Here is a 27,171-nt window from a genome sequence, read left to right as displayed (position 1 = left end):
CAAATGCCTTCAACTCTTAAAGAGGTAAATTTCCTGATGAGAAGCTATGTACACACCAAGGCTAGAGAGATGGCTCAGGTGGAAGAGCAAATCCTGCCTTTGCAGAGGACCTGAGTTTGGTTCCTGACACCCACATTAGGCTGCTAAAAATGACCCATGACTCCAGCTCTTGGGGATCCACTGCCCTCTTCTGGCTTCTAAGGGCAATTGCATTCAGGTGGACACAGGCATACTAAGACAAGACAAAAGCTTTCCATCTTTGAGCTTGTTTTTATTGATATTCGTTAGTGAATGAAATCTTGTGGCTGATCCTGATGCATCACAACACGATGTTTTTGGTAGTGTTGCTTAATGTTGATCACCGGTTTGCTAACGATCCTATCACCACCCCTAAAGTGTCGTCGGTTCTTACACTGGTGCTTCCAGTGTGGACGGGAGGGAGGCCGCTCTGAACACGTGACGTGGTCCATCCAAGCCAAAGTTGTCACCCTCCTTTCCTCTTCTACCTACCGCTTTAAAATACATTCAAATAAAGTGTAAGTGACTGCGCGTATCTGCGGCAGCCAGGAGAGCAGAGAACGCGATGAACCAGCACTCTGTTTGGAGAATAAATAGTTTGAAATCGTGGGACTGACACTGGCTGCTTGGAGACCTTCTCAAAGCATCCTTGGTGGGCATAAGGTGACCCTCCTCCATTCAAGGAAACATCTTTTGCTGAGGGTGGGGGAGTTGTTCATGTGACAATTTCTTGTACACAGGATGCTATCCTTCCACTGATGTCTGGGGCAGGTGACCATGTGACACACAGACATACAGCCATCCTCAGACAAAAGTAAATAAATAATATACCTGGGCTGGGATCTCTCTCTCTCTCACTCTCTCACACACACACACACACACACACACACACACACACACACACACACACAGAGGCTTGAGCTGGAAGCGGAGACAGCATGTGATTAAAATACAGCACACATGGATAATAAATAAAAATTCATAACTGCACAGGTGACAGCAGCAGGCCCAGGCCACGCTCACTTGCTCACACTTCTTCCATTCATAAGCACCTCTGATCTTTTCCTATGGGCAGAAATGGGATGAGGGGACAATGGACTTGGGGGATGAGGAGGAAACTTAATTCTAGTTTTGAAATGAGGGGACTAAAAACTGCAGCCACTGAGGGCCACGGAGCTCTACGATGTGGCCTGAGCTCCCTTCAGAGTGGAAAGGGGCCAGCAGCCATCACACTTGACACACCTTGGCTCAGGATGCCCTGAGGTGTGTTGTGACTTCGGCCCTTCCCCTCCACCATGTATAGGTTTAACAGCCCTGTCCCCTTCCCCATGATCCTATTGTTACAATGAGAACTGGTCATACATCACCCTGGCTGTGACGTTGGGTCCCAGAAATAAGCTCTGTCATTAGAGAGTTAGCGTGTGTGCCGTCTGCACTTTGGTGTCAGAACCAAGAGAAACTGCCAGTACTGAGACTTCCCTGCAAATAAAAATTTTAGAAATGGGAAGAAAAAAAAATCGATCACACAGAACACAGAGGGGCCGCCTGATGGCGCATCAGAGTGTAAATACATTCTTTTCGCGTCAGGCTCTAACCCTGACAGCTTGTGACAAAATACAAGGTAACTTCAAGTCAGAGACGGGAAAAGAAGTCTGGAGAACAGACAGTCCATCGGGGCAGGATAGTGCAGACCTTGATGAAGCTGGGCCACCTACAACTGAAAGAACAGCTCTCCGATGGCGAGCAGCCCTGTCTGTCGGCTGTCATAGGTGAGCGAGGAGACCTGTGCCACATGGCGGCTCTGTGTGCACCCTGACAGTCTTATGCAGAATTCACCAGATTCCTATCCATGGGATAAGAACAGCCTTGGGAATTTCAGTGCTTCTTAAAAGTAAGGAAGAAAGGACGCCACCTTCCCCCAAATGAGCTCAGGTGCCATCCTCACAAGATTGTGACCTTGTAGGGTTATTACTTCCTGTGGATTGGATGAGAGAGCAGACGCAAGGTCCCCAAGTCCTGTATACACACCATATGGAGTTCCACTCTTCCCCCAAGAGGCACACAATTGATCTGTCTAACTCAGGAGGAGTGGACCTCAGAGGAGACAGGGGTGTGAGTGCTCTGTCGGGGGCAGGAGGCAGGGAGCAGACAGGACAGAGATCCCCGGCCTCACCGCAAGCTAGTCTGTTTGGGGAGCTTAGCACCCATCAAGATGCCCGAGGTGAGGATCACAGGGGCTCTCATCTGCACACTGGACCCGACCATGGTGGGGAAGCTGCGATTCCGTCGGATGCCACTGGGGCACCCCAGAGGCAGGCCCTCGGGGACCAGGCCCCCAGGGACAAGAGCCTGTGCAGGCCCTGTGGGTCCACAGAGGAGAGGTCCCTGTTCCTCAGTCAAGGTAGGGATATGGGCTCGTCCTGAGTTCACCACTCTGGCCACCCCAAACCTCCTGACTTTGTCTACAAGGTTGAGGTTGGAGACAGACACATCTGTCTGGCTCTCGCTGCTCCGCACGGGCCTCTTTTCCCTCACCTCCCTCAAGATAGAGCTGGCAGGCTTGGAAGCCAGGAAGTTGTTGTAGGGAGGGCTCGTGCACTTGAACTCGAAGGAGGGCGGGGAGGCCGAGGGTGTTTGCATAGGGGAGTTTGGTGGGGTGGACGGGATCACAGCCATCCTAGGGGTGTAGGAGTGGAGGAGGGAGCCCCTGCCGGCTCTGTCCCAACTCTGGGGGTCGTACACGGCCGCTGAGATGCCTCGCTCCTTCAGCAACCATACCAGCCCCAGGGACGTGCTCATGGTTGTCGTGGACTCCCGGACATTTGTGAAAGACTCAGCCAGGCTCAGTCTCCGGGGGGTGCATGGCGTGGCCACTGGCGTGGATTTCAAGTGGCTGGTGCTGCTACAAGCCGGAGCTGGGGCAGAGTTAAGGCTGAAAGAAAGGGGGGGGGGCTGGTTATTCATGAGAAAGAACCATCAGTGGCCCGGTCGCCTGCAGGGAGTGCAGAAGAAGCTTGGGGAAGGAGAAGACACTCCCTGCTGTGCCCTGTGGAGCCTCTAATCCTCATTTTGTAGGGGGTGGGTGGGGTCTCTTACTGTGCTTCAAGTTAGGAAGCTGCGCATGGTCCCTTGCTTACCCCAGAGCCATCTGTCTCCTCTGTACATGGAGATGCAGACGCTAAGGTCAGTGGGTGTACTCAGGGCTGTACTTGGCTAGTAAGTGGACAACCCTGGACTGGAACCCACATGCGAAGCGGCCCCACCGATGTCAGGACATGACAGGAAGAGACTCTTCAGCAACCAAATTACCCCAAATAGTTCTTTTTCCAAACCTTGATCTTTCAAACCTGGGCCGTGAGTTGCAGAACTTGTTACAGGAACAGCAAAAACACAGCCAAGGCACAGGACTCAGCCTCGGCCCCGTGCTGTTCTTGCTCCCGCTTCCCACTATGCAAACACCTTGGGATGCAGTGGACTGGTCAGGGCAGGGGAAGGAAGCCACATCTAACATGATCAACCTGTCTAGGATTTGTAAGGTTCAAAGCCCATCAGAGTGTGTAACAAAGCCATATTCGTCCGTCTACCACGGCCTGATGACTGGGGAGACTTGGGAGGTCCCAGCATCTGTGATCCAGCTGGGAAAGCCACCAGAATGCAGGCAGCAGGGAGAAGTAGCAGTCTGTGCTCACAAAGCTGGCTTTCAGGGAGGTCTGCCCTGCTTCTGAGAGGGTGCAGAGGGACAAAAGGAAACCTACTGCCACTGCCTCGTGGGACTTCAGCTGGAGTGGTCAGCTTCCCTAGCAATAGGCCAGCTGAGCAGTCCCCAGAACTCAGTCATAGAACCCTCTCCCCAGGCTGCTCACGGGAAGCTCAGGCACCTTGGGCAGGCACCAACTAGAAACAGAAAGGGAACCAGGACCATCTGGAGAAGGCCCTTGGAATGATGAGATGGGGCCCCTCCCTCCCTAGATAGAGAGAGATAGAGGTGCCATGTGACCCCACATTTAGGTAGTCTCCCCACCTAACATTGGCGGGCATGGGGTGGGAGCCACAGATACAGCTCATCACACACAAGCTTGAGAGAGGAGATTCTGCAGAGTTGGGAGTACCTGGAGAGAGCGCAGCAGATCTGGGGATAAGAAGGGGGACTTGCAAAAGGCGCAGGAAAGGTTTTTGTAAATGCTGAGAGTTTCTAGGAGGTAAGAATGTTCTAGACAAGAAGGGAAATGAGTGTGGCCATTCCTACGAAGATTTTCAGGACTTCCCCCCACCCCCCCCCACCCCCACCCCCCCCCCAGTTGCATTTCTTCCCACCTCAGACAAGACAATCCCCTACCCCCTTACCCCTTGTAGCTCCCCTTACACCTCACTTCCAAGGTCTTTCTGCCCCGCCCCCCACATAGCTACTTCTGGGGTAAGACATACTTGGGGGCAGTCTGAGGCCTGTGGCTTCAGCCCAAAGCATACATTTAGTCATTTGGCTTCACAAGGGACATCAATGCTCTGTGGCCTTTTAAAACAACCTCCTCTAAACAAAGTCACAGGTTGGGAAGCCAGCATCTCTCAGGGGCAGCAAGGGACAGAAACAAAGCGGAAATCCAGGGACCCCATTGGGTGAAACCTTCTGTTACGCCTTCATTAGTGTTGACATTCAGCTAGTCTGGGGGGTTTAGCTGGGTTAGAATAATGGTCATGACCATGTTAACCAGGCACAACCAGAGAGACACATGGAAGCCTCCGTCCCCGGGTTAGTGGCAGCCACAGTTGCACACACAGCTCCTTGGGCGTGGCCCTGCAGGAGCAGGCTCCATTGGCCGTGTGCTCACCCCCTGCCTTGCCCGTGGGCTCAGACTTTCTGCCCTATATCTCCTCTCAGCTCAACAGGGCATATTGCTGCTTCGTCGTCATCCTCACAAGACCTGTGGAAAATTATTCATAGTTTAAGGTGCTCCCAGGGGTGGCCGCCCCGGCTGAGCTGGCCCTCCTCACCTCCCTCCCTGACTCCATCCATCAACTCTAGGATCTAATTTGACTGTGTCACAAAGAAAGTGGGGGGGTGAGGGGGTGGGGGGTGGATGTCACTCTTCTGTGTTCTAAGATACCATTCTCCCTTTTTCCTGGAAGGCAAGGAGGGAAGCCAGATGGCTGACATCAGGTCAAACAGACCAACATCATTCCAGATGGTACACGGGACAGAGACAAGCCACCACACTGGGCACGTGGCTTCGCCATACTGTGTTTGACACTGGCCATTAGAGTTTGGCTGTGACATGTGGCTCCTGGAGTCTGCTCCAGGGAGATGAAAGGCTTCTATAGAGCTCAGTAACTCTACCGTGAAAGAACTCCACTCTCCGTTGGCAAGCTCAGAGAGAGCAACACCAACTCAGCCCCAGGGCCTGCGGAGATGGTGGCTTCAGCCATCTAAGGAGAGCCCAAAGAATCGACATCACAGCTACAGAGGGGGCAGTGAAAAGAGGTTTCCCAGCCCCCATCTACCCTAGATCTGAACAAACAAGGCCTAGGTTCAGAAAGAAAGATGGGACCCAGAACAGGTGTCCACAGATGCCTGTAAGATGCTTAAGCCTGTTGGGTTTGGCTCTCTGTGTGCATCTGTGTATGCGTATGAGTGCACACATGCATGCAGTGCCAGAGGTCAACCTTAGGTATTGCTCCTTATCTACCTTGTGTTTGAGACAGGATAGTCTCTCTCAGCAAGCAGGCTAGGCTGGCTAGCCAGTTAACTCTAAGGTGTCTATCCACAGGTGAATACAAGGCCTCGCTTTTTTTTTTTTTAATGTGATGGAGTTCAAACTCAGGTCCCTATATCTGTAATTGTCTGCTTTTTTTTTTCTTCCTTGACAAAAGTCTCACTATGTAGGCTGGCCTACAGAGATTAAAGGTGTGCAACACCACACCTGGCTTGGAATCAGCCTTTGAATGAACCTCCTGACCTTCATCATGAGGTCTTGTGAGAAAGTTGGGTCCTGGACTTGTCCCGTTCCCACCCACTCTGGGGCCACAGTCCTTACCTTGGCGTGACCCGAGTGAGCTCGTCTGAAGGGTGCAGGATGCGGCAGGTGGTAAAGGTGAAAGTTGAGTTGGTCTGTGACATGCACTTCCCAGGGTGGTGCGCTAGACCGGGAGAAGAAGGAGAACAAACGATTCCTCGAACCCATTATAAACCGCAAGGGAGGCTAATGTCCAGCAGGACCCTCCACAGGTGTGAGTGGCGATGGGCTACCTTGTCAACTGGATCTGGGCGTGGAAGTCGAGACACCAATGTTCTGGACTGAAGGTGGCCTCTCAAAAATAACCATGTTTTTGAGCACTGGTCTGCAGAGCATCAAATCCCAGCTTCCGGCCCAATCCAGACAGGGTTCCTCATTCGACTTCTTGGACCAGTAGTGGATCCAGTTCTCGGGGGACCGGGGAGTGCCAAGGAGGCTTAAATTTAGTTTTTCACCACAGAGCTCAGATCTGCCTTCTTCTAGCATGCTTGTTGTGTATTTCTTTACAGTGACAAGCTGGTGCCAATGCTCTGCCCAGAGGAAGGGGGAGTGGGCAGGGAGAGGTACTTAGCTCCTGAAAGCAGGCAAGGTTCACACAGCTCCCTTTTCTGTTCACACAAAAGGGGCTCAGGGAAGCTGGCTCCACTACTGTCCAGACACCTGTGACGATCGTGGTGGGACATGTCTTCAGCAGCCTTAGCAACAACAGGTAGGAGTTCCCAGGCCCAGTCTGGTCTGACTACGCCCTCGTCACTGCCCCGCATGCTGGCAGCTTTCTTTAGCACGGTCTCTAAGACACCCATTTTTACTAGAACTGAGACAAGATGGTGTCCTTTGAATGCTCCAAGGTGTTGTTGTTAAGGCAGCTGATGACCACGGTTGGAGCAAAGCAAATCAGGACCATGCACCAGAGAGCCAATGAAGGAGCAGGGAGAGAATCTACGACGACGTCATGATTGTCAAGGTCATCCTAACTCATAACTTGGGCATCAAGGGAAAAGAAAAAGCAAGTGGGTGTTGTGGGAGGGAGGAAGGGTGTGTGCATCAAATCCCATGCAGGATAAAATCATGAGACGAGGTACCCAACCCACTGCCCAGCCCTGCAGCAGCTCAGCCCCCAGAGACCTCCTGGGAAAAGTCTCCAGACCCCAGAGGCCAGGAAACTCAAAGGTTATGAAGATTCAACTATGAGAATCTTTCTCTTAGGTTTGAAAATTAAAAAAAAAATTAAAAAAAAAATAATCTGGCTTTGTGTTAAAAGAAAACTAAAAACTAAATGAAGCAAACAAGAAAAAAACCAAAAAACAAAAACAAAGGAGTGGGTGGAGAGTCGGCTAGAAACACACCACAGGGGGACAAAGTCAGAGCACAAAAATAGTGATGGTGTCCAGAAGAGAAGGGGAGCTTGGCCTCGTGCCTGCTGGTGGTGTGACCCAGCTGTGTGTCCCACGAGGGCTGGGTGACAGACACCTGGGGTGGCAGCCAGCACTGAGACCACAAGCAGAGGCTTGGCGGGAGGCACAGAAAGACACACAAGCAAATGAAGCACGGGAACTGCCTCTGTGAACCATGGCTTTAGCATTGGATGTGAGTGGAGGCTCCTGAGCTCGGGTAACCGAGAAGGTGCTGCGGGGCGCCAACAAAAAAGGACCAAGCTATGAAGAAAAGGTCAGCCAGACAATCACAAGTCTTGGACAGCGACAAAGTCCAGGAACAAAACCAACAGGAAGCCTGGGAGGAAGGGTTATTGGGAAAGACAGAAAGGGAAAGGGGCAAGCAGATCATTAAGACAATGGCAGTAGCAGGAACACTAACAATAACAACTCAACAAGGCAAGGCGGGATTAGAATCAGAAGTGCAGCCCCCATCTGGACACACAGAGAGACTATGCAGCTGCCCCGCCCTAACCCATTAGGTGTGCAATCTCCGAGGAGGTCATTTTAGAGATGGAGTTGAATCATCGGAAGGAAAACCCATCCCATCCAAATGGGTTTGGGAGAGAGGAGAAGGCTGCTAAAAATTCACACACACCCCCCTCCCCAGGAACAACGGACAGCTTTGAAGATCAAGAGGATTGATTGTCTGAAGAGCCAAAGCCAGAGAGATTCGGCCCCTCCACAATACCACTGGGATGCCTGGGTGCTCGAACTCTCGGTGTCACCACGGACTGCCGGGACGCAGCTGTGCCTCCCTTCCTTGGGACACAATATAGAGACAGTGAGTTTCACTGGGAAGGACTCCCCACAGCCCCTCCTGTTTGTCCCAGAGAAGCAAAACATTGAATCCTCAAGCCACCAAGCTTTGACAGTGAGAGACACGAAACACCCTTTGCAGAGCTGGGGCTTGGGTTCAGAACCGGAGTCACCAAGACCATGTTGCACACTGCCTCACAGGCCTCGGGTTGAGGGTACAAAGGGCAGGGTTCCTTGGAATGACTACTCCAACTTCCTGGTGAAGTCCTTATTCTTGTCTGATGCCACGCACTCCGGTTGAGTCAGCTTGACAGGCGGAGGCTTGGAAGTTATCTCATGAGGGAGAGAATTTCACGGAAACTCCCTCCTGGAGTCTGGCGTCCTTTCTAACCCATAAATTAATTTTCCATTCCTGAGTTAGTCTAGTGTATGGATCCACGTGCTCTCTATTAAGCATTACCCTATTATAAGTGCCTTTTAAGATTGAATTCTGACATAGCTAAAGCCTCCCCCAGTGTTCCAAGACCCCAGATAACAGCAAGGAAGTTTAACCTATTCAGTAACTAATTAAGCATTAAAATAGACGAGGCCATTAGCTCAGCTGGTCTGCAGAAAGAGCCTGGGAATCTCACTGAGATAGAAATCCTTAGTACAGGCTACATTCCATACCTAAAGCAAGCTGGTGTACTCTCCTGACAAATGGGGATTCTCCAGATAAGAATTAGCAAGACCTAGGAATTTCGGGGTCCGTGACACTACATTATTCTTGAGGCCTGCCAAGAGTAATAACCCCCTGGTGGTATTAACACTAAAGTGTGAAATTCTTGCCTGTCACTAGGCTGATCCTAGGCAGGGCTGCTAATCTCTATTGTAAACATCTATTTGATTCCTGCAAATTCCTTTCGCAGTCATTCCCTTGTATCTAGTAAATTTCAGTGTACCTTGTCTGATGTGATTTGTAACCCCTGATATTCTCTGTATTATAAAAAAGTCTGATGCTCGACCTGACAATACATTCAGATTCAACACCTCTCCTGTGTGTGTCTGTTTGTCAATTAATCCTACGCTTTGCCCACTTGCCCGAGAGACCCGTTCCACGCAGACACAGGGACCCAGAGGGTCTGCGGCAGTCTGAGCCTGACTGGAGGGCTTCCAGCTTAAGGGGGATGGATGGACAGATACCACAGTTGATCACAGCCTAGAGCTTCGTGGCAGGTGTCCAGCAGGTTCTAGGTTACTGTGATTGAGCCAGCCAGGCACTTCCAGAAGTCCAGTCCTGTGCTAATTTGGGCTTCGTGCTCAATAAGATGAGAGCCCACTCTGTTCAACTACCTGACCACTAAGAGTGCGCTCATCATTTTATATAGAGATGGATTTTTCTTTAATTTAACAACCCTAAACCTTTTGTTTAGTTCTTCTTTCTCCTGATGTTGCTGCAAGCACTGGCAAGCTTTAAAATCAACTAAACCTTGGTTATCAGAGATCTACAGGGGGTGAAGCACAGGTGAGTTGTGTATCACAGGCCAGCACTCCCTTCGTCCAGCTTGTTGAAAGGCATGGGAAAGGCGAGACCCACTCTGTTCTTGGTTTGCTGATGTAGCCTGAGTGTTTCTGCTTGGAGTGGAGGCACCTAGGAAATGACACTGCCTTCTTGCCCATGGCCAGGACCCAGGGTGGGTCCCTGACACATCCCTGAGTCTCTAACAGAGTTGGGAGGTGTCTGCATCAACCAGGGGGAGCTGCTGCACTACAGAGTGTGTAGGCTTCCCAGGATAAAATGCAGAGAGGAGATGGACCCTGGTGTGGCTCAGGTGCTCTGCTAAGCTCAGGGACCCTGCAGGAACTGACAGATGATGGGACTCTGCCCACTTGGGCAGCCACGTTCAAACACACGTTTTGTGCAGTCCTTAGTAATTTTTATCCTCTGTGAGGGAGGGCAAGCTGACGTGCTCTGGAGTAACCATTTTCCCCTCTGAACGACACCCTAGAAGCCAGTCGTTAAAGGAACACCCAAGGGGGCTGTTCAGAGGCACTGAAGCCTGTTGCTTGGAGTTTTGAGAGGTGACACACACTGAGGCTACTCCACAGACCCTTGAGAATGGGGAGGCGCTGGCTCTGCTCACACTCATACTAGGTCTTGTATTGAGACAAGGGCTCATGTGTTCCAGAGCTCACTATGTAGCCAAGGATGGCCTTGAACATCTGACCTTCCTGACTCTACCTCCCAAGTGTTAGGAGTATAAGCGTACACCACTCCTGGTTTATACAGTGCTAGGGATGGAACCCAGGACTTCATGCACACTAAACAAGTGTTCTACCCACGGAAAAACATTGTCAGCCTAAGCTTGCTTATTTAAGATCACATAAATAATTTCTAAAAATGTCAAAAAATTTTTTTAAATGTATCTGAAAATCTTGCAAAAGGGACCTCATCTTTACAGGGCACAGAGTGTATTCTATACTCACTCTGTGGGGCGCAGACAACTGGATGAAAGAAGGAAGTGTACCCTACTTTCCTGACTTGACCATGGGGGTGTGAAGCGGTCATGTGAGCTGGACCTGCTGTGCACTATGATCTCACACACACACACACACACACACAGCCACTGTATCAATAGTGGCACCCAGGAGCAGCCTTTCCTACCAAACAAAGCAAAGCTGCCATCTTCAGAACTGAAAGGCCTGGCTTGAGTCGAGCCCTAAGAACACGAGCAGGTTTCTGGGTTTTGTCTTTAAGGATGCCCAGCGGATGACAACTGTGTCCTGCTCAGGAACAGAAAGCTGCCTTCCCAATACATGAGATTCATTTTCATGACCCAGATGAAGGCAATCTTATAGAATTCTTCCTAAAAAGACAGGCACCGGGGCACAGAAAGATGTTTCATAATGTAACAGTGCCTATGAAAGATCATAGACAGAGAGAGCCCTGTACAGCCATGTGCCCAACAGTCATGTCCCAGAAAGCAGAGGGAAGGAACTGCGTGATTACCTGTGCTTGCCTTGGCACAGGGACACTGTTACACTGACTTCAAAGGAGACTTATACAAAACGTCTTATTTTGATATACAGTCTTGTTATGTAGCTCAGGCTAGCCTCTGAATTCATCATCCTCCGGTCTCAGATGCCTAAGTGCCTGGATGACAGATGTTTGTCCCACCCTTAAGCTAAGAGTGGTTTTAAACTATTCATTGTTATTCCTTTATTGGCAAAGCTTCCTAAGGTCTTAGCTTCTGGCTTCCCCATTTTTCTCTGCTCCCTGAGAGTTTCTTTGATTAGCCCTAGTCAGGTCCTGTAGCTCTGTGAAGGCCCCCGGCTCCCCGCCCATTAGGCCTCAGTCTGGTAGATTTTCTGGAAGGTTCCAATGTGGAGACTGAATAGAATCAGAATCATAAGATCATTTTTCTGATTTGGCACAACTGATATTTATAGTTCTTGCGAACTTAAGCATTCTATTCACATCATAGCAAACTGTTGTCTGTTTCATTACAAAAAAAAAATATATATGTGCATTAGGAGACAACCCACTTCGTTGCATCCCGCAGAGAGGGCAGGCAAAGCTGCTTCGTGACTCTGAGGCATCCTCTTGAGGAAAGAAAGTTTCAGAGCACAGTGGAACTGTCAACGGGGTAAATGCAAAACTCTTCCCTGGATCTTTTTGTACCAACGAGGCCCAACTCCGTGGCCCTCACTGCTCATCCTCCCTTCTGGGGCTGACACAGAGAGGCCAGAGAGCCTCTTCACCTGCTTGGGGAGGTTGGAGAGCATGTCTCCCATTGTTCTCAAGGCGGTGGCTGCCTGTCGGAACATCTCTTATAAATGTCTGCTCATAAAGGCCTCTCCACACAGATCTCTCTAGAGCCTGCTCTGTCCAGTTTGGAGGAATCAGCTCCTCCCTCCCTTCCCCTGCCCTCCTTCCGGGTTGCAGCTGGCCTGTTCTCAGTTCACCAAATGCTCTTAGAAAGAGGCTGGGACTTTCTTAGCCTGTCTTAACCAGGTGGGTGTGAGCAGAGCATTCACTCTGTATGGACGTAGGGATGCAAAGCCAGGGCCTGGAAAATGTTCCCATCCCATGTGGAACACGGGAAGGAAGTTCCTTCTGCCAAAGATACCAGAACCTTCCAGACCCATGGGGTCACTTGTCCAGCTCCTACATACATACAAGTCCATCTGTCCATCTTCTGTGGGTAGTGGTGAGGCTGGGTGGGACAGAATCAAGGAGTAGAGCTTTGCTCCCTCAGGGCACTGCTGTGTGACAGAGCAAGAGATGGGCTTCCCTGGCCGGGCCTCCTCCTTTCTGTGGAGGGCTATTCTTTTGATCCCTTCACCCTGAGCACAGCTCGGATCTCTGTGTTGGTGAAGAAGCAGCAAAAAGCTATTTCTTGGCTTCTGCCTCTGGCATCCTGGGGCTTGAGATACAAGAGACCTTCAGTGGCCTGTTTTGAATGAGTGCAGTTTTCATAGTCTACACTGGTGTCAGGATCTTGGGGCCAGTTGTGAGCCATGTGCACTGCAGGGGACAGAAGTGGATACAGCCCAGGGGTCTTCATGAGCCAGTCTCCATGACACACAAGCCGATCTTTCAGTTCATCTCTGGTGCCGGCTTAATCCCATCTTTCCTTCCACTGTGAATCTTCAGGAGAATTTAACTGAGCTAAATCCTGTAGTGCATTCCACCAACAAGCTACCAATAGAGCTTAATCAATAGAGCTTAATCAATAGAGCTTAACCAACCTCTTCCCACATGCCGGTTGTCCCTGGCCCCAGCCATAAACTAAAATACTGGGTCCTGGCAGGGCCAGGTGGTGACTATCCTGAAAAATATGCTTCCTGTGTAAATCTAGAACATAAGCAATCATTAAAATGAAGTAAAACTAGGACCTAAAAGTTGTTTTCAACCGTCTGTTTTAATCTTCTAGGTAATTTACAACACAACAGCATAGGGCCATCCTTCATCAGACATGGGATTAAAGAGAAAAAAAAAATCAAATGGTGCTTCAAAAGACACACTCAAACACACTAATAAAAACATCTACGAGGTGAGTCTTCCCACTCTTCGGCCCTGCTCAGTATCAGCTGTAATCCTAACTGCCTTCGGATTCAAACTTCTTTCCTCTGACCCCTTCCCAGGTACACAGCAGCTCTTGGGAGCACAGGGACCAGGTCATTGGGACAGAAATCCCAAGACCAGAGCTCCAGGTCTTCCCACGAGACTCACCAGCCTTTAGCCACCCCCTCCCAGGACTGTGCATAAAGAGCATTTGGGGTATCCAGTGTAACTTGGGGTGTCTTAGACTTCTACTCCTAACAGCAGATGGTTCTGTCACTCATCAGAGAAAAGGAGCTATCCTGCCCTGCCACCCTGCCACTGTGTGGCTCTGCATCCCCTCTCTCCGCATGGTGCTTCTAGAGAAGAGCTCCCTCCGGGAAAACAAGCGCTACAGAGCTCTCCCGTCAGCGGGACAACGCCTTTCCTGAAAGGCCCTGAACAAACTGATCAGCTGTGCTTGGAATGCACACCTGGAGCCTGATTCTTTACAAACTCTGCTCTGTGTGTGTTTGGCGCTCCTCAAATCAAGTTGTTGGGAGAACGTGCTGGCAGGTTCAGCAAGAGGTAGGACGCTAGGCAAGAAGGGCCACTGTTAGGAGGGGCAGAGGTTGGGCCTTGGGTCCTCATAGCCAGGACTCTCGCCCTCTGACCTCTCAGGGCAGATCTTGGTACAATGAATTATATTCTTTCTGAATGACTTTCCTAAGATGCACCTGGGGAAGGGATTTGTCCTTCAACTTCCAGGACTGGCATTCTAGCTAGGAGGGATAGATGTGACCTTTGACACCTACCCTTATAGCCACGGAAGTCAGCCAGACACAGGTATGGTGCTGTCTGCCTTCGGATGGACCCAGTGCTGATAACAAAGGGAGATTTGAAACTACAGGCTGCGGTCCAGTCATTTGGTATTGAGCCTGAGATCCTCCTGCCTCAGCTTCCTGGGAATTATGAGTCTATCCCACCAGGCCTAATTGAGTCTGTGGACCTCACAGGATAAATGTCTTCATTTCCTCCGCGTCACTTGCTAACTTACTTTTAAAAACTCAAAACATGGGCCGGGCGTGGTGGCGCACACCTTTAATCCCAGCACTCCGGAGGCAGAGGTAGGTGGATTTCTGAGTTCGAGGCCAGCCTGGTCTACAAAGTGAGTTCCAGGACAGCCAGCCAAGGCTATATAGAAAAACCCTGTCTCAAAAAAAAAAAAAAAAAAAAAAAAAAAAAAAAAAAAAAAAAAAAAAAAAAACTCAAAACATAAATTCTGTGATGACACCTCTAAGGTTGACATTTAAAGAAACAGTTGGTCCAGGTTGGGCCCTTAGACCATGGCTGCCTGTAATTAACCTGGGGGGCGGGGGTATGAGACACCACCGAAACCTTCATTCTACCTCAGCTTTCACAACAAGCCAAGTGTCAGGGCCTCTTAAAATTATGAGGCGGAAAGAGGAATATCCTTTCCTTGCATTTAGTGACCTGGGGATGGCCTGAGGAGGACTGCATCAGTCCATTCATTTTTCCTGACACCTGAGTTCTTCCATGTCCCAGCACAATGAGCTAGGAGCTTCAGCAGGCAGATGAAACATCTGGATACAGAGTAACCACATAACTAACTCCCCAGAGGTCCCAGGAGCCTCAAGCATAAACTTCCCATCCCAGTGCAAGGTTTCTGGGTCACCTGTGGTCACACTGTGTATAGGTGGGATGGGGGCTAGCCTAGTATGTATAGGTGGGAGGTGGGATGGAGGCTAACCTGAGCACCTAGCATCCACCTTGTAAGAGCTGAATGACACCTCTTAGTGTGTACCTGGTTAAAGAGTATCACTAAACACTTAGCGCATGCGCCTTCACTGAGGCTAAGGCACATCACAGAACTGACATGCTTTCAAGCATTCTGAAAGTGCAGAGGGCTCTGCACTTCTTTCCCTCTGGTTTCCGCACATTCTACGTCTTCTCAGTCATTGCCTTTTCCCTAAGACTTCCCCCAGCTTGCTCAGGCTGGAAATCCAGAGAGGACGTGGGAGACATCAGATCCAGGGTAGGATGGCCGTAACAGAACCCTCGGGTGTCCCCGTTCTCAGGGCCCCATATCCCACTTTTTAGCAGCCTTTCCTGCTCCCGCTTGCAGGGCCCCAGGGCTCCATGACGGGCAGAGGGACCCACTCCGTCACAAGCGGAGGATCTGGTCTCTGTTTTCAAAACAGAGCCTGACAACGGGAAAGCTTTTTCCTGTCATCCACACAGACGAGCAGAAGCTACGGACACAGAGTTACTACGGGTGGTGCCAGGAACAGAGACGAGCAAGGCCCAGAGCTCTGCCTCCGGTAAAGGTGTCAGGTTTACAGGACTAATCGAGGCGCCCTCACCAGACCCCTCCTCCTCCTCCTCCTCCTCCTCCTCCAGGCCCGCTTGTGCTGGCGGCTGGTGCATCTCCTCTGGGGAAGCCTGAGGCTGGCTGGAGTAACTTCTGCTGCCTGAGACAGTCACACGTGCTCGAGACCTCTCACCTGAGGTCTCCGGGTGCTGAATTGGCGTGGAGGTAGCTAGGCCCGCCAGAGAAATGTGGTCACCTGTCTCATCTTCCTCAAAGTCGTTAAGGCAGTACACTTCATCCAGGTCAACGTCCAAAGTCCGGAAGCCCTTGGTGACCACACCAGGACGGGGGTCCAGGATGCCCCCAAGATGAGGCTGGGCCAATTGCTGCCAGTGGTGAAGCGTGGCTGAACCTTGTGGGGGAAAGAGAGTGGATACCAAGAGAAGGGAGAGTTAGCATGGCAGCTAGAGCAAATGTTTCCCACCCTCAGAGCTCAATGTGAACACCTGAGCTTGCACAGGACTGTGGGAGGGGCTGGAGTCACCTGAGCTTGCACAGGACTGTGGGAAGAGCTGGGGTCACCTGAGCTTGCACAGGACTGTGGGAGGGACTGAGGTCACCAAGCTTGCAAAGGATTGTGGGAGGGACTGGGGTCACCTGAGCTTGCATAGGACTGACTGTAGGAAGGACTGGGGTAGAACTGGCTTGACCTAACTGGACAACAGTGTGTCCCTGTCACACCAAGAGGGAGCAGCACTGTAAAGAACCAATACTTTCAAAAGTAAAATTACACTATATATTGTGTGCCAATGATGTCTGGTAACAAAGTATTTTAAACCACCAGGTGCTAACACCCAAACTTAACACATTATCACTTTGCTGACAGAAGAGGGTGAAATGGTGAGCAAGGGCCACAGGAAGCTTGTGAAGCCAGCAGGAGAAAAACCGGGGATCAGAAAGATACCCGGATGCTCAGGTACAAGTCGCCTGACGACCATACCAGACCCACCTGCAAACGGAAGCTAAGGAAGGAGAGTGGAGGAGCCACCAGGTGAGGCAGGGAGGACAGAAGGCAAATAAGTCACAGAAGCCTAGAGCAGAGGTGCCATCTCCAGGGTGACACCAAACCCTAGGACTCAGGTATCAGCCCGAGGGTTTGTAATAACACCAGAGTGTGTCCCTGATGACCTCATGTGTCCCAGGTGCTCTACCAAGAAAGGTGTCACAAGGCCAGGAGTATCTGCGAGCCTGGATGTGGAGGAGCCAAGCGGCATCTCATGAGTGCTGTGGTGCTCCATGCTTCTGCCCGGCCTCTGGCCACCTGTCACACCATGCAGGATGCCACGTCTGGCAGAAGGCCCAGGAGGCTGGGACCTGAAGCCCTCTTCTACAGACAAAAGTTTAGACACTCAAATGTACATGGCCAGAAATAAACAGGCCTCATGCTGCAGACAGAGAAGCCCTCAGAGATAGGAGACTGCCTGCACCATGGCTCACAGCATCCAGGACTACTTTCTAGCTGAGTAAAATCTCCTTAACAGGGAGTGGGGGAAGGGGAGGGGTGGGGTGGAAGCTGCTAGCCACCAGTGCCTTGTACATTGAGAGAAGAGACAGAAAGGTGGTTGGGGTGGGTGAGGGGCAGCCCCGGCCAGGCACTGGGTAAGGGATGACATGGAGGTCTTAGAAGGATTCTGAAAATGGACTACTTCAATTCTGCTTGAAATTAAAGAGAAAACCTAAGCACACTGTAAACCCCGACACCCTCAGCCCTTCACGGGCTGCACCGGGTTTAAGGACACACGTTATAGCCTCCTTGATAGACTTGGGCCTAATGAATGGGGTAAAAAAATACCTTCTACAAACAAAAGGAAAAAGAAAAAGAAAAACAACAAAACAAAACAACAAAGAGGTTGTTAAAAATGGAATCCACCCTATAAGGATTTTATAACCAGTCCTCAACTTGGCACAAAGCACAGGTACTTTTGTGGCCAAGACTGTGGGAGAAGACAAGGCTGCTAGCGCCACCCAGTGGCCGAGCTGAACATCCCAGTGATGCTCTGAGGCCCCACAGACTCAGGCACTGACCACTGAGGGAAATGCACGAACTGGTGGGGCATGCAGGCATCTGTGGGATCCTGAGCTCCAAGATGCCACACACAACTGTTTCCTAAGGCTAGCTCATGTCAGACACGGCAGTATGGTGTGCCTCTGTGATTTACCCATGTGGCCTTGACAGAGGACAGAAGGGACAGGTAGGAGCACTTTTAGTCTGTAATCTACATTCTTTTGTTTTCTAAGCCAGGGTTTCTCCGTGTAGCCCTGGCTGCCCTGGAACTTACTCTGTATTCAAGGCTGGCCTCGAACTCAGAGATCTGCCTGCCTCTGTCTCCTAGTGTTGGTATAAGCCGCATTCTAACTTTGTGCTGTCTGCAGGGGCACTTACGGTGTGCCCCTGCACACATACATTGTAAGGATTTCTTTGACCTGGCTGCAATCCAAATGGGACTTGGGGAGGAATTCAAGACATGGTAGTCATAGTAGACCCCCACTACACAGAGAGACCACTCAGGAAGACCATCAGCAGCAACAGGGCAACGCAGAAGCACTGTGAAACTCAGAGACAGGCTAACTCTCTGACTGGAGGGGCAAGGCTAAACTATGGGATGACTGGCTGCCTCTGCCTCCTCTCCCTGGATAACTTTCTGGCCAGGGATGAGATGGAAGGCAGATCTCTGGTGGGATAACCCTTTGTCTTCTCCACTAACTGAAGACAGCCTGAAGACTCCACCCCTGCCTCTGTTTACTGGTGTTTGAAATCATGGTGGCATGTGCTCCATATTCCAATAAAAACTCACTGTGCTCTACACATAAGCACTGTTATGCACTCCTCAAACTTCCTCACAGGGAGTGTCACTCACTGCACAAACGGGAATGGAAGGTTCTTGAAGCTAAGTGACTAGGGTCAGATCATGAGTGCTTCAGGCAAGTGGGCTCAGTGACAGCAGGGGTTAGCCACCAGGTATATACATGGTGCCAGTGACCCACAGCAGAACTTCCAGGTGGATATCCAGGGCCTAGCAGGAGGGCCAGACACTCATGCACTGAGGGAACCTCTGTCACCACCCATCACAATGTCCATGTGCTTTCTCACGGAAGGTTACGGGGAGAGCCTGGAAGAAGCCATCATCAAGGACAACCTGGATGTCCGTATGTCAGGACACCGTTTTACCAGCACTCAGCACTGAGTGTGGGCCTCACCATACGCCTGACTCCTTTAGTTTCGGGATCACCCTGTTGTCTCTCCTCCTCACAGACAAAAACACTGAGTGTGGGAGAGACACACCAGAGGCTGTGTTAGAGCAAGCAGCCACCTCTGGCATCTGTCCCCGGAGGCTCTCAGCAGAAGAGAATGCCTTCCTATGGCTGAGCGTCAGGGATCCAGCAATAGCAAGCCCCGGCGACGGCTCTGCCCATGGGACAGGTGTTTTCAATCCCTCAGACCCGAGAGCTGCCTCAGCCTTAGCTCTGATGTTTGGCTTGTCAACAGTGGACCTCAAGAACACTTCCCCCTGGCTGGGTCGGAGGCTCCAAGTATTCAAGAAGCCTAGCACTGAGCAGAAGCCCCCACCATGACACTCCCATGCCCCAAGTCCTTACCTAGGAATTCCACCCAGCTCCAGGCTGGCTGCCTGAAAACCTCTCCTTGATATGGAGCAAAGGTGAAAGTGACAGTGAAGCAAGCCAGAGCACAAGGGCCTCACCCTGTCCTTTCTTTCTGTGTCACTCCCCAACCCAGCCTCGTTCCCTTGTCCAGCAGGAAGCAGGACATGACCACCACACCCTGCCACCCACCTGAGAACACAGATGGACTAGTGCCTGCCTCGGTCGGTCTCTCTATGACAGATACCTCCCTCTATCTTGAATATTCTGTTCTTCACTTGCCTAACCTTGAAAGGCCTGGTGAGAACATGAGAGCGTCTGTCGCACCTAGCTCCACTGGGCCGGCAGACACATGAGGAGATGGCAGGACGGTTGGCATGAAGAAGGAGATCTAGACAGAGGACACTGTTGGCTTCTACGATGCTCCCAGACAGTGGTCTCCGGGGAACTCACCCCAGGTGCCTTTCCCTGGACTGCTGGTGATCAAAGGCACTCCTATCAGTGTCTCACTGGGCTAGGTGAGAACATGACCTCAGTGTAATGACAGTCCAGATCTGGTAACTGGGCCCTACAGACCCATGTGGCTGAATCGGGACAAATCTGATAATCTTGTTTGACAGCTATTTGCCTATGTTACAAATAAGGAAGATGGCTCAAGAGGGAAGCTAACTTGGCAGGCACGGTGACAGTGTTCGGAGGCTGTAGCTAGGAAGCCGACTATACTCACACCCCATCTTAGAGTAAACATGGCAACACAGATATTGACTGTGCAGGGGAAGAAAGGAAGAAAATATCAGTTGTCTTTGGAACAGCTGGGGAAGACGTCTGAGAAACACAAAATGAAGCCAAAAGGATCCTTATCACAAGGCTGTGTTACAGGCCACAGTGATAAGAAGGACGAGGGTGCCACAGGCAAAATCCATCTTACAAATGAATGGGGTCTCCTCTGACTCTTGTCATAAAAATATTGCCACCCAGGGCGCAAAGTCAGAGAAATAGAGATGAATTGGTCAAAATAAAATGTTCAAAATCTCATCCTGCAATGCACTTGAAAAAAAATGAGCCCAAGACGTAACATAGGTGACCCAACGAAACACGATAAAGAATGGGAAGCCGAGAGGTGGTGTCTAATGGTCTTTGAGAGACAAAAGAAGAAAAGAAAAGAAAGGCGGAAATAAAACTGCAGAAATGGAAGGTTTTATTGAAAGAAAACCAGACATAATTGCAGGTCAGAAAACAATCCCCAAGATTACAACTGAACAAACAATTAAAAAGGAGAGAGCCTCCCTGTCCTGAGAGCTAGGGAGGGACCTAAATGACACAAACCATAATCACTAAATGACAACAGAAAGAAAGAAAAGAGTCCTCCCTCTCTCTTGGGGACACAGGGACCATGGTGCAGGGGTGACCTCAGCTTTGCAGGCTGCCTGCCCAGTAAGGCTGCCTCGGTCCCCTCTTGGGATGAAAACAGTTATTCGTTCTCTATAAGCACGGAGCACAAGTCTGTACCTGTGTGACAGAAACCATCTGTGGCACCGAAACGTTGCAGTGAGTGTGGGGTGTAACTGGATTAAAGCATCAAAGATGCTCCCGAGAAGGGATAAGGATAAAAGCTCAGAACAGTGCAGACATACAGACGTCTGACTTTACATCAAAAATACACTACGTGGTTCTAAAGCAGGGCTTCCAACTCACACGGGCTTCAGACTAAAGTGTGTATGTGGGGGGTGGGGGTGGGGGCGGGGTGTACACAAAACCAGTACACACTAGGTGGCTCCTGACAAGGCAGGGGGACAGAGGAAACAGTGAGGTCTTCTAGGAACTAGAAGTACTATGGGGGAGGGGGATTAGTGGAGTCTAAACAGGCTGGCCTCCAACCCTCCCTCCCTCCCTCCCTCCTGCCTCCACACTTCAGACTGGGGGGTGGGGTGGGCTGGGGGGGACCTAGTTCACAGCAAAGCACACCTCCAGAAAGCCACATCCTCACTATGAAAAACAGATTGGAACATGTGATCGATCACACACACACACACACACACACACACACACACACAGACACAGACACACACACACACATACACACACACACGACACTTCCACATGCCTGAGGGTCGGGGGTCACAATGCACACTTTGCGTTATTTGACAGTAAAATCTCTGAGAAGCCAATGTATCCCTTCCCCACCTGTCTCAGACCCCTGGGTTATCCAGAAGTAGCTTGTTGTCACACAGCTACCATGGAGGGTCTGAAGCTGTGCCACTGCCACTACATTTGGGTCCTAAAGTGTTAAGGACAAAAGTGAGAGACCTGCACCTGTGGGAGTTTCACCCAGGAGTGTACTGCTCAAGCCAAGACAGAGACTGCAGAAACAGAGGGCACACCTCAGAGGAACTCAAACCAACAGCGTGGGTGGCTATCTCGAAAGAAAAATGAATAGGTGTGACACTGGTGGCTGGCTTTCCTGTGGTGGATCAGGGCCCAGAGAGAGTCGCAGAGGAGGACAGAGAGGGGCCGAGGCCCCTGGTGGTCACCTTCGAGTGGCTTCACGATCTGCAGCTTCTCGGGCAGGTAGGAGCGGCTGCTGAAGGACATGCCAGAGAAGCCCGTGAACTCGGAGAAGCGTGAGTGTGTGCCCAGGGACATGATGCTCTCGGTGGGCGTGAGCGAGCCACTGTGCAGCTCCCCCTTCTCAGCCAGCTCTCGCAGCTTCCTCTCCTGCTCCTCCTCGAAGAACCTCCGCTCAGACAGGTAGTTCTCCCGGCGTAGGGATAGCCGCCTAAGTGCTGTCTCCAGGTCATGGGAGCCTGGCGTGCCTGGTGTGCCCGGCTTCTTATTGTGGTCCTCGTTCCTGGGAAGACAAGGGTAAGTATCTACAGCCAGCAAAAGATAGTGAGACCCCACCACCACCACCCAGGGCAGAGACAGGAAATGGTCTGAGGAGACCAGGGCCAGCCGGCCACTGAAGGAGTTCCCTCTGTGGGTCTCAACTGACTATTCTTAGAGGCAGGTGGTTGTACAAAGACGAACTGAAAATTTGCAAAAATGTGTCTTCATAAGCATCTCTCTCCAGGTTGTTCTGGAAGAAACCTTTTGCAGGTGGCTGTACGTAGGTCCTGAAGGAGAACCGACTCAACCCTCTCGTCTCTTAAATGAAGGGGGCTGTGCTCTCAGTTCTGAGTGAAACCTGCTCTGATCTTGGAGAAAGAACCCTTCTGATGGCTTAACTGGTCCAAAGTATCTATTTTAGTAAGTCAGAGGGTCAGGGTGCACAGGAGGATGATGGGATTGGGGCTGGGGTTCTACGGGGCGTTAGGGTGGAGAGGAACTGACCATACCTAAGGGGAACACACAACTGACAAGCCCTACATTCCACCTTCTGAAGCAAACCGAGAGCCTGGGATCTCCTACGCTTGCCAGCACCCAGGCTCCCGAGGGGTCACGGTGATGATCTGTGGGAAACGTGTTAGTTCTCCCTCCATGATGGAGGAGAACTAACCTCCCTCCACAGTAAAGCACACTGTGGACATCAGCTCGAGATACTACCCCAGAAAAGACCAGTGTCGTGGATAAGGTGGGTAACTGGGACGTGTCGGCTCTCATCCACCTCTCTCCGATGGTGTCTGAGCCCACGTTCAAGGTGCATCTCCTCCCCCCCCCGCCCCCAGCTCCCTCCAACAGAAGGAGAGGAGCCCGCCGCTCACCCCAGGTCGGCTGCCTCGGTCTCCAGGAGGATGCTGTTGGTTTTGTTATCGAGGACCACGTTGCTGACGTCGCTGCCGTAGAAGCTGGAGCGAGGGGTGCTGACGCAGCTGGACAGGAGGGAGTTCATGGCTGAGGACTGGTTGGAGCCCGGGATGTTCATGGGGGAAGGGGTTAGTGATCTCTGCTTGACCACTTGATTGACGTTCCTCACCGTCTCGAAGACACGCTTCTGGTGGCTGCGGAGGACAGGGCAGCCGTGAGCCAGCATATCAGGATGAACCTGGAGCTAGCTCCTCCACAGACGCCTACCATGGGTGGCCCGCTGTCTGGGGGGGGCCTCACATGCTCCTTAGGGAGTGGGGTGCCTCCATCATAGCATGCTAATGCCAACCGCACCTAAGGCTCAGTAGCACAGCTCAGCATTGATGAGCTAAGGCTAGCCCAGATGACTCTGTTTATCACAGAGTAGCCTGAGCTACAAATGCTAGTGCTTTGGTGTTGCTTCTTTGTCCCTGGCAGGCCAGCTTCTTTCAGACATACAATGAGAACCACAGGAGGGCCGTGCTCGCTCGCAGACCTTTGTGGAACGAGTGTAACCACTCACATAAAGTGAAACAGCAGAGCTCCACGGCAGTCTGGAGTTTCTGCCTTGAGAGGATAAAACCCCACTGGGCTATTCTTAGAAACTGCCATTTCTAAGCACGGAGCCCACAGTTTGATTTCTCCTTTTAAGGAGAAGAGGGTTGGGCATATGCTCGGACTGGCTGCTTCCTCTGGGGATGCCGGAGCTGTACATACGCCAAAGCCACCAAGACGCTAGTCATTCAGGAGGAGACGTGGTCCCCAGATCTCTCTCAGTGTTCCATGAAGGTTATGATGGCTTGTATATGCTCGGCCCAGGGAGTGGCACTATTAGAAGGTGTGGCCTTGTTGGAGTAGGTGTGGCACTGTGGGTGTGGGCTTTAAGATCCTCATCCTAGCTGCCTGGAAGTCAGTCAGTATTCTACTAGCAGCCTTCAGCTAGGAAGCCAGTATTCTGCTGGCAGCCTTCAGATGAAGATGTAGAACTCTCAGCTCCTCCTGCACCATGCCTGCCTGGATGCTGCCATGTTCCCACCTTGATGATAATGGACTGAACCTCTGAACCTGTAAGCCAGCCCCAATTAAATGTTGTTCTTTATAATACTTGCATTGGTCGTGGTGTCTGTTCACAGCAGTAGGGGAGATGTAGGGGCCGAGACCCCAGGAGTAGCCAGAGGATCAGAAGCCTGGCTCACAGCTCTGAAGAGCCCATGTTTTTCTTTTCTTAGCAAACATGAACACTTTTTAGGGTAATGCTTTCCATTAAGGGAAAAGGTGGAGGGTGGGAGATGGGAAACCCAGCACCCTCCCCACTCCCTAGAAATTCATCAGGTAACCTCCTTTGTTGGTTTGGGTTGTTTTTCCAAGATGGGACCCAAGAATCCCAGCTATAAAGAGGGCCTTGAACGCCTGAGCCTCCTTCCTCTACTTTACCACAAGGTGCTATGAGGGACACAACTCAGGGCCCTGCATGCCAGGAGACTACTCTACCCACTGAGCTCCAGCCTTAGAGAGATGTCGCTGTATCGTCTACTTCCCTTAACCTGACAGGGAAGGACCATGGCTGGCCGGTGGTGTCTAAGGTCCATACACGCTAGGTTATGAGCACCGGTTCTGAGTCAGTTTGAGGGGACTTGAAATATAAAGGCCACGAGGTCATACGTGATGTCTGGAGACTCCAGCTCTTCCAGCTGCAGCTCCTTGCGCATAGTTCCCTCGATTTCTGCAGCCAACGAGTCCTGGGGAAAGACAGAAGACATGCGTGGACTGAGCAGGGGCTCAAGGCTTCCATTTCTAGATGAGGTCTGAGGCCAGAAGAACCAGGAGGAGAACAGGCACCCAGCAGTCTCCAGACTTCATGCCATACAACACAAGGCTAAAAGCAATCCCTACACAGAGAGAATCTGCCAAGCCATGGCCAGGGCAAGTTCTGAGCACACAGCACCTTTTTTTTTTTTTCTGTTTTGTTTTGTTTTGTTTTTCGAGACAGGGTTTCTCTATATAGCCCTGGCTGTCCTGGAACTCACTTTGTAGACCAGGCTGGCCTCGAACTCAGAAATCCTCCTGCCTCTGCCTCCCGAGTGCTGGGATTAAAGGTGTGCGCCACCATGCCCGGCGCACAGTACCTTTTGGGTTTGAGTGAACAGCCCCTGTCTCTCATGTAGCTGAGTGTCTGACAGCCAGGCACTCTTTGGCCAAATGACAGAGCTAAACTTGTGGCTACAATGTGGGATGGAGAACTCAAGGGGCACAGGAGAGTGTGTTCAGAACAGTGGGAACAAGTCCAAATATCTCTAAGCTTCCAAAAGGTCCCACACAGTCCAGTTCATGGTCCCAGTGACTCAGGATTATGACACACAGGAGGCCAAGGCTTACACCTCTGACTCCTAGGTAGACAACCTGCTGAAGGCTCTCTGGTTCTGCTTGCTGGGGAAAGGTCCCTGCCTGCATGGACTGTGGTAGACATGTTGCCACCGCTGTACTTTCTCTGCAAGCTCCTTGCTCCACCAGCTAGCCATGGCAACCGTCTGTGTTCTCAAGTGACAGGACTGCTGCTTCCAGTAAAAACCTGTACTCCCTCTTTGCAGACATTCCCTGCCCACCCTGACCCCACCGCACCCCATCTTCCACACAGTGCGCCAGTTAGCTCTTTAATTCCTACTAACTTTCTGGACTACACTGCTGCCCTTTTCTGAGGGGATGAGGGAGTGTAAGCTTTAGGGTCAGGGGAAGGCTGGTCCTGGAGTGCTAACTGCCCAGGTGTACTGAGATTGACCCCACATACCCCACCCATGCCCACCATGTGAGGGAGGTTTATGAAAACAGAGGACATATTTCCCCAACAAGGTTCAAGGGACACCCGAGTCTGCCTGTGGACTGCAGATTGAAAAATCCCACCACCACAAGGCAATGGAATTGAAAACGCTGATGAGGAAAGCTGCTCCTGGCAGCTGGAGTGGCAGAGAGCAGACACAGATCTGGGCGCTCAGCTCCAGCCACATGGGCACGCTGCAGCCTTTAGACTTTCAGAACAATCCTCTCTAAAACCCGAGCTTGCAAGAGCCTCGAAACGGGCGAACAAAAGCTTTCAGTAAGCATGACAGTGGAGACTCCAGGGCGTGTGCTAGCCAGGATGGTTTGATTTTTTTTTCCTTCTTTTTAAATTATATATATTTTTAATTGTGTGTGTGTGTGTGTGTGTGCATACATACACACAGGGACACAATGACAGTGCTTGTGAACTACGGTGGACCTGCTGAGGTCAGAGGACAATTTGGGGGCGTTAGTTCTTTCCTGTCTTATTGAGATGGGGGTCTTTCCGGTTTCTGTCACTCCTCACAGTATTCCAGGCTTGTTGGCCTGTAAACTTCTGGCAGGTTCCCTGTCTCCACTTCCCATGTCACAGCATGAATGCAGAGATTACAGATGTGTGCCACCAGATCCGGCTTTTCTTGTGGTCTCAGGAGGTCAACCTCAGTCTGTCAGGCTTGCACATCCTAGTGTTTTTATGTGCTGAGCCTGACATCTCCCCAGCCTGGGTTTGTGACAGTTTTAAGGCCTTGGCCAGTAGTAAACTTACAGGCTCACCAAGCAGGACTTGGGAGGAACTGTTTAACTGGGCTGTCTGGGGTGGATAGAAACTGCCTTCTCTGTCTGGGGTGAATAGAAACAGACTTCCCAGGAAAAGTATCTCTGCAAGAGACTCCTCCCTCAATCCCTTCTCAGCTGCTGAGACAGCTCAGAAATCAGAGAACGGACTCCACAAAGTTGCCCTCTGACCTCCATGCATGAACCAACTCTAATCACACATACAAACACAATAATAGTAAACAAACATTTTTAAAATTAAAAAAATTGACCCTTTTCTCGCCTTGGAGAGAATCTGTTATTCTGCAGACGAATGGAACAACACCTGGACCCACAGGAGCTCTTGGGGGCTTGTTCTCAGGCTGTCTGTCATCCATGTGTAGTTGCTGCTTGGTTGGCTACAGCTCTACACTGTCTTGTGCTAACACCCACAGTGCTGTAGGACACAGCCAATGCGTGCCTTCCCTAGCTTAGGAAGCTATGGTCTGGTAGAACATATGATGAGCACGCTCACTTCCTTCTAAGTAGATATCACAGGGAAATGACTGGAGACTAAACTGGAAACCC

At 51.0% G+C, this 27,171-nt stretch overlaps 1 protein-coding gene across 10 annotated transcripts in view; it reads right to left on the bottom strand.

Annotated features, from left to right (window-relative positions):
- Positions 1-250: 250 nt before the first annotated feature.
- Trak1 (trafficking kinesin protein 1) overlaps positions 251-27,171 on the bottom strand; it is a 166,164-nt gene continuing 139,243 nt past the window's right edge. For 5 of the 10 annotated variants that reach the window (XM_029481567.1, XM_029481569.1, XM_021171939.2 and 2 more), the window contains 6 exons: positions 24,679-24,755; positions 22,935-23,171; positions 21,765-22,081; positions 15,767-15,985; positions 6,048-6,150; positions 251-2,950 (listed from right to left, as the gene is read on the bottom strand). In XM_029481567.1, the coding sequence (XP_029337427.1) occupies positions 2,188-2,950; positions 6,048-6,150; positions 15,767-15,985; positions 21,765-22,081; positions 22,935-23,171; positions 24,679-24,755 (1,716 nt within the window). In that variant the 3' untranslated portion in view covers positions 251-2,187. Of the gene's footprint in view, positions 2,951-6,047; positions 6,151-15,456; positions 15,986-21,764; positions 22,082-22,934; positions 23,172-24,678; positions 24,756-27,171 lie in introns of those variants that run through there. The other 5 variants (XM_029481566.1, XM_021171940.2, XM_029481571.1 and 2 more) reach the window with 2 other exon arrangements.

This window comes from Mus caroli, chromosome 9 (genome assembly GCF_900094665.2).
Source record: "Mus caroli chromosome 9, CAROLI_EIJ_v1.1, whole genome shotgun sequence".
NCBI classification, from domain to species: Eukaryota; Metazoa; Chordata; class Mammalia; order Rodentia; family Muridae; genus Mus; species Mus caroli.
The sequence above is the reverse complement of the archived record's forward strand: the minus strand, read 5'-3'. Positions and strand labels throughout refer to the sequence as shown.